The 7,989-nt window shown below is 37.3% G+C and overlaps 1 protein-coding gene across 4 annotated transcripts; it reads right to left on the reverse strand.

The window, feature by feature from the left end:
- On the reverse strand, positions 1 to 4,026 carry LOC122071264. 4 transcript variants are annotated; one of them, XM_042635589.1, is made up of 2 exons: positions 3,950 to 4,026; positions 1 to 2,051 (listed from the first exon to the last, which is right to left on the reverse strand). In XM_042635589.1, exon 2 carries the CDS (start codon positions 2,018 to 2,020, stop codon positions 176 to 178), a length of 1,845 nt encoding a protein of 614 aa, XP_042491523.1. In that variant the 5' UTR covers positions 2,021 to 2,051; positions 3,950 to 4,026; the 3' UTR covers positions 1 to 175. The 4 variants fall into 4 exon arrangements, with proteins under 4 accessions (XP_042491523.1, XP_042491522.1, XP_042491524.1 ...); XM_042635588.1 differs by having other exon boundaries at positions 1 to 2,047; positions 3,950 to 4,016; XM_042635590.1 differs by lacking the exon at positions 3,950 to 4,026 and adding an exon at positions 3,341 to 3,470.
- Positions 4,027 to 7,989: the final 3,963 nt, after the last annotated feature.

The raw sequence follows: 7,989 nt of genomic DNA on the forward strand, positions 1-7,989 counted from the left end.
TAAAGTCCTACAACAAGAAACACGTACACTAACCGGGATGCACGTAGTAGTATATATGGTACTAATTATAGGAATCTTACACATTTCAGAGAAAACAAAAAAAAAACTTAACTTAGACATCTAAATGACCGATACGTCGATCATCAGGATCACAGATACGAAGAGATTGATGAGTTCAAGTGAGACTTAGGATGGAACAAATGGTCTGTGCCACCGTCAAGATGAGGAGAAGTGATGCAGCAAAGATTGAAATGCATGACCATGGAGAGCTACAATAGTTGAGCATAAAAGTTGCCGTCCAATTGTGCCATGGGATCTTGTAGTACTTCTCCAATTCTTCGCAATCACCGGAGAAGGAATAACTTTCTCCCTTCAGTACAACCTCTTTGAGAAGACCATTAAATAATTTAGCCACCTCTTCTGGTTCGCCAAGCAAGCTCTCAATAATTCCGTTTTTCTCAAGCAACTCCACATCCTTGTGAGAGTTGATGAGGCCATCCATGAAGAAGGCATAATCTGTGATGTGATTATCACAACCACGATACTGCTCAAAGGCGATTAGGTTTCGAAGTAGAGATTCAGTCCCATCCTCAATATTAATGGTTGGAATTTTCAACACTCCATTTTTGAATGTTATGTCCAACAGACTTGTATTCTCCGCTTCCTGCTTCTTGAACTTGACACCGGCCTCTTTGAGCTCTGTTGCACAATGGGTGTACACATATTTCCCAGGATTTTTTGACTTCTTTGGGGATGATTGGAGGAGTAAATCTCGTATAAAATCAAGCAAATGCTCAACCTTGATCAGTGACACTTCAGGTTCTTCTTCCACTGCTAGAGTTGTTGCATATTCTACTGCCGCTCCTACTGCCACACCACTGAATGAATCCGTGAATGACAGTTCAGGTTCTTCTTCCACTGCCGCCCCAAGCTTGCGTGAACGCCAGAGTGACAGTTCAGGTTCTTCTTCCACTGCTAGAGTTTTTGGATATTCTACTGCCGCCCCAACCTTGCTTGAACGCCAGAGTGACAGTTCAGGTTCTTCTTCCACTGCTAGAGTTTTTGGATATTCTACTGCCTCCCCAACCAGTGACAGTTCAGGTTCTTCTTCCACTGCTAGAGTTGTTGCATATTCTACTGCCGCTCCTGCCACTGCTAGAGTTGTTGCATAACGCCCGAGTGACCGTTCAGGTTCTTCTTCCACTGCCCCGACGACTGAGTCTTCGTCCGTCATGAGTAACGGTTGAAGTAACCCTTCTCTGTCTCTCTTAGCTGACAACTTCCTTGCTACTTCTCTGGAGAACTTCTTTAGTAATTCAGAAATGGTACTACGTCTGGGAGTAATGCTTTTGCGTTCTGGCAGAAAATATTTGAAGAAATTGGAGATGAGTTTATCAAGTGTTTCATAGTTAAACTTCGAATCCCTTCTGAATACTTGGTAGAGACTCTCAAGAACAAAGAAGGGAATTTGATTTTCTAGTAGAATCAGGTCACACTTTATAACGTGAGACATCCATGTTGCTTCACTCTTTCTATGATGCCCATATGTAGTCCTAAGGATGAGTTCAAGTATGAAGCAGCCATCAATTAGCATCATTTTCACGAATTCGTCTTTGAATTTGAGTTGGATGATTTCTGAGTAACATTGCTGAGCTCTGACTTCCAATCTTATGATAGCTTCAACAAATTTATCCAAGGTTGCTTGAGATTCACAGCGGTGGATAAAATCATTAAAATATCTCAACTTATGTGCTTCCATGGGCTTTAGGTGCTTCTTGTGGCGGTGAAAAGGACCGATGGAGACCATGCGAGGTCCGTAGGCTTCTGGTTTTGTTTTGAGCAGTGACTTGGGAACTCGGTATATGCTGCAATGGGATGGCAAGGAAGTCAAGTGAAGAATTTCTGTCTTCATGGATTCCCTTATTTGTCCAACACGACCTGCAACTTCTGCCCTGGCCTTCTTGTCTTCTCTTACAGTACTAATATCATCATCTGAAGTGATATCAGTAACATCCGCCATTGTCTTTGACCTCTTATCGATCTCTACCTTTCTTTTCAACAAGCAATTCAAGCAGTGTTAGAAGAAGTGGAATAAGAAAAAAAGACTTATTCATCCAGAATAAATAAATAAAGGGACTCATGACAGTGTTCTTGAAACTTCATGGGAAGCTATTTCATTGGCTGCCAATAGAGGCTGTGGCTACTACTCGGGCGGTGGCCAATTTTTTTTTCCCATGCAAAGTAACTAAACTCAAATAATCAGGCATATCCAAAATGAATCAGGAGGTTAGCAAGTTCACCCATAGATCTCTGAAGTGGGGCTTCCTGAATCTTCATGTACATTTTCAAATTTGATGTTTAAAAAGAGTTCAACTCCTCTACACATACATTCACCTAGACTCTTTAAAGTTTGTTTAGTGCCCACACCTCATAGTCGAGCCCTGAGGTGGTGACAACAAAATTATAGTGTTTTGTTTAGTTTTAGATTAAACTTATGGTCTATATATGAATAGTATATGGTTGCCACTAAAAAAAATTTAAAAACCACTCTGAGTTTCACATGGCTTGGGCAAAAACACCAAGTCAATAAAAACTCGGACTAACTCCGATTTTGTTTGATCATTTTTTAAACTCTTACTAGTCTTTATGAATCCTGACCAACTTTTCTCTTGTTTCATTCAACTCGGTTGATTTTCCGGAGTCAAAATTTGCATTCCTACTACGAAAAAAACTGAAAATTAATTTTTTTTAAACACTAAAAATATACAAAAATTAAAAAATGCATTAAAAATATTTAAAAATTTTCTACGATCCAGAAAAATATACTAGTCAAAATGATGTTTAAAAAACCACAAATTAAATGTGATTTTTATAATAGACTATTGCACAAAATGAAACAACAAAGGTATATTACAACATACTTGAATTTCAAAAACAAATATAGCCTATATTTTATTTTTTAAAATCAATCGAATATAGAAAATTCCGAAAATTGCATAGTTTATAATATTTATTTCTTGCAAATCAAGCAGACCAACACATAGCTTCATGAAAAAAAAAAAAAAGAAGAGAAAAACTGAAAATCAGTAGCAATGAAGAGGGTGGATTTGGTGAGTGGTGAAAATCCGGCCTCCTAATTGCAAAAATTCTCTATTGAATGTTGAAAACAACAAAAAACGGTAAGAATCCCAAAATCTCAAGTCGTTCAGACGAAAATCTTGACAAATCTGACCCCTGGAACATTGCTGATTGATTTTAAATTGGAAAAATGGAAATTCTCATTTTGATGACCATATACAGCCATCGGTTAAGATCAATAACCAGCTTATCACGAGTTTACCTTGTTTTTTCGGAGTGGAAATTCTTAGTATCCGACCTGCCTAAGTGGGAGATTCCATGGCTTTACATAGGGTGTCAAAACCTAGCTTGAATCGGAGAAACTGAACCAAACCTATCGAAACAAAACAAAACTGATATAAACTTATTGGATCATATTTGAAACTAGGGTTTTGTGTGGTTAAAACAAAAAATTGGGCCACACCCAAACCAAAGATAAGAAACTGGGAAACCTGTTAAGAAACCAATACCAGCTCAGGAAGTCATAAATAACATTTTTTTCCATACTTCTAAATATGGTCACATGGTAAATTGAAACCAAACCGATAGTAAACCAAACCTTAATTAAAACCAAACCCAAACAGGTAATCTCATTCTCACACCAAAACTGGCTAAACCAACAAATTGACACCCTAAGTTTTAGGTGTCGGGATTGAATTGGCTGATATTTGTTTGACCAATACCACGTCGGTTGTACCAGACCAAAGAAGAGCGAAAAACAGTAAAAAACCTTGTATAAGTATTTTGAAAGGCAAAATGATACGATCTGACCTGATACAGCTAATCAGTATCGATGTAAGAAGAATAAGAAGAAGGGGATGAGTAAGCTGACCTTGTTTGTTAGCATGTGTAGCTCTAGCATAAAGCAGTATAGGGAGCCAAGAAGGTTTATCCAAGACTTACTCTGATCAGAGCAGCTTGGCTTATACTCTCTCATTTCTGGATGTATTACTCTATAAATAGTAATCGTTCATGTAATAACAGCCACACCCTACAAGTCTTTTGTTGAAATCCTAGACTGTCGTTCCTCAACTACCAGTCCAATGTGGAACCAATCCAAACTCCAAAACACTCTCTAAAAGAAATAAAGAAATAAAGAAATAAATAAAAATCTCTAAAAGGCAGCATAAGTCCTACACGAGTGCGTGGGTCAATGGGAACACTAATAGAAACATCAACAAGGGAGAAATTTTGGCCTTTCATGAGAAATGGGGTGGTCATTTTGCTCCCAACTGTTTGGGCATAGGGGCCATGCTGCCTTTTAGGCATCTTTTACCCAACAAAAATATCACTTTCTAATCAATAAGGTGTGCCATAAATTTATTTTACGGAATCAAAACTGACTAGTGATGTAATTCGAACACCACACAATCTTATGGAATGATTCTAGCTATAGGTTGATCCCAAATGGATAAGCTGTTCTAAATGGAGCTTATACGATTTGCATTACTTATTGAAGGAGAAGAGAGATGGGTATAGGGAGGTGCTAGCGTACACTATGTAATCGGATAGTGACATGAACTCAATTGAGAAAAAATTGGAGCGTGGCATGCACCAGCATTAACTTCCTCAAACCCATAAACATGAGAAGAATTTTGTGACCATATAAAACAAATTTCATCTTTCCCCACCATGGCCCTCCCTGTTCAAAAATAAATGGAAAGGAGAAATTTTTCTTTGAGCTATTTGGGGCTGGGTGCGTTGGCACTTTTGTGTTTCTCTCTTCTTCTCATATGGAAGGACCTTGCTACCCTCCCATAGATTATATCATTTTACCATACCTCATTGGTGCGTTCCTCTATGCCACTTGCTCAGAGAACCCACTCCCAATTAAGATATAGGAAGAAAGTTGGACACGCCACCACTTTCAGCAAGCTAACGGTTGTGCCCAATAGAATGGGTGAGATCGAGAGGGTAGTGGTCATTTTAAAGAGGGCCAGAGTGCATAGGGAAAGAGATAGGCACATGCTGGGGGCAGCCCTAATGTGCTACAAGCCAACATTTACCATAAGTAATAAAATAAAATGAAAAACTTATATCAAAGAGATCATCTACAAAAGATAGACAAGGCTACTTATACATCCACCCATGCCAATTATATGTACAATTCAACTCTCCAAGGACAATATTGCCAAATTAATTGGCCTGCATGTCTTCCATTGCCTTTCTTCTCTTGGCAATTTTTTCCTATTTATTATTTTTTCTCTTGTTTGGTGAAAGTTTTCTTTCATCGTTGAGATGCCCTAAATACCTTTCTTATATACGAATGTCCGAAATATCTTTTTTACTATTTGAATTATCCATTCCACCGTTTCATAATCTCTCCACTCGGCATAATCTTCCCACCCTGAGTGGAGAGATTATGTGTGTTCATCATGGGTGACGAAAAACTCAATCTAATATTTTATGTCTCATTCATTTCACATCAACTACAAGACATGAATAATAATGAGTCGGTGAGTCTCATGACAAGATAGTTCAAATGGCAATTCACCAAATTAAATTAAATTAAATTTTCTCAACTACCGTTGTATGGGATTGATAAGCTCAACTCTGAAGCAGTAATACATGTGAAAAACGTGGAATGACAATCGACATATTATATTTAAGAGTCTTATTTTTTGACCCTAAGTGGACCCAAGGCAGCAAGCTACAATCAATTAATTGGCTGTAAACCTTTTTCTTCTCTTTCACGTTCTTACCTATTTCTTGTTTAAGTATTAAAAATCTTACATTATTGTAAGCATTATAAGTCTAACTAACAAACAAAGATCCAAGTTCCAAATGCACAAAGGAAGGAATGCAACTATCCAAATGCAGATCATGAGAACTGGTCTGAACCCACCAAGCATTGCTTTAATAAATAATTTGATCACACGTCTGTCTCATTTTTTAAATACTGAAATTTACATCGAGAACGCTATATAATCAATAAATTGAGTCTCTCCATTAGATCTAGAACTCTATATTCAGCTTTAGAAATGAAATGTGCAGCGTGGGAAAGATTGCTAATCTCTTGAGCAACTCATATATTACAAGGTTTCTGACGTCCAGGTGACAAGTGATGAGTTGGAACTTGGATCTCTGTTTGTTTACATACTTATGCCAGTAGTATTTGAGATTCTAGGCTCGTAATGGGTATTACCGACTTATATTGTTTGGAGTACTTTATAATTGAAACTTTGAGTGGGTAGTTTTGTAAACCTAAACTTAATTTTGGTTATTTTTTTTAACTTAAATTTTAAGTGGATAGTTTTGTAAAGAAAAATCCAAAAATGGGTAATCATATAATTTTCCCTTTTTTCTGTTTGAATTATCCATTCTACTCTTTCAGAATCCTCACCCAAACATCAAAACCCTTGAGTAAAGAGATTTTGTGCCTTCATCACGGGTGATGAAAATCTCAATCGGGTCTTTAATGTCTCATTCATTTCCCATGAACTTTTTTTTTTTTTTTTGGTAGAATTTCTCCTCAACTACAAGACATGAATAACAATGAGTCGTGAGTCTCGTGGCATGGTGTTTCAAATGGCCTTTTACCAAATTAAATTTGTTCAATTACCTAAGATTGTGATTGATATAGATACAATGGGCCAATATTCATCCACGTGTGAGTGATCCCAAAAAAATAAGATAACTTGAACTCACAACCATGTCTTAAGAGGACGACAATGCCGTATAAACTCAGCTACCCCTTGGGGTTTTGATATCCATTATCCATATCAACTTAAGAAATGATGCAATTCTAACCCCACAAAATCCTATACGACGATTCTCTATGTTGACCCCAAGACTTTAGATGAGTTATTTTCCAAGTCGTCCTTGTTAGAACTCCCTATGGGTTTGAGTTTGAAACCCTATTGAGGAAACCACACAGGAAAAACAAGAACACGAATCTAATAAAATTATGGAGGATCGATTTGTACCTTTCACCTAGTATGCTGAAGATGATTGATGTTGGTCACTCCCACTTTCGCTCTCTTGGCTTGGCTATGGATCTTCTACAGCCCCTTAAACCTCCTTGATTCTCTCACTTTAGTGGTAAAGTGGGGAAGAGTGAATAATGGCTGTAGGGACCCAAAACCTAGTATTTATAATACTGTCCTGCACTCAAAACCCTAAACCACAATGGGTTGAGCCAGCATATCCCTAAGCTTGAGAGTGGACCGAACCGGTTCATGCAATTTGACTCTCACCCATTTAATCAACCCGAATAATTAATTTAGCCCATAAATCCAACAATCTCCCACTTGGGCTACATTAATTATAAGGATGTCTTTTAAATTGGTGTGGCCATAGAATCTTATTACATTAACCACTCTTACTGTGATTCAGTTGAAAAACCACTCACATCGAATAACAGCAGAAGATACACCTCAATATACGGCATACAACTTTCTGTTATTACAAACATAAGTAAGTTTCTTAACACGAATCTATGTGGGATACTATCATAGAAATATTGACATATCCTCAAATTACACTGTTGTCATTCCATGTAGGTCCTTAACTGTGATATTAACCTTCACTGTGGCAAATCGCCTTTGATCTGTGGTTAATATCTAACTGTGGCCTTTCGCCTATAAACTGTGGCAAATATTGCCTATGAACTGTGACAAATACTATCTTAAAATGTGGCAAACATTACCTTTTGAACTGTGGCAAAATATTACCTATAACCAAGACAATTACTGCCTATAAAAACATTCTTAAATGAAATCATAAACCAAATATTTCAATAAATAACTGTGCATAATGTAAATGCTAAAACTTAACCACAATTCATCAAACTGTGCCCCAAAACATACGGGCTAAGGTTCAAAACGTAAACAAATACTAAACAAAATCAAAGCTCCCACTAATCAAGCATTT

Source organism: Macadamia integrifolia, unplaced genomic scaffold (assembly GCF_013358625.1).
Source record: "Macadamia integrifolia cultivar HAES 741 unplaced genomic scaffold, SCU_Mint_v3 scaffold_198A, whole genome shotgun sequence".
In the NCBI taxonomy this organism is placed as follows: Eukaryota; Viridiplantae; Streptophyta; class Magnoliopsida; order Proteales; family Proteaceae; genus Macadamia; species Macadamia integrifolia.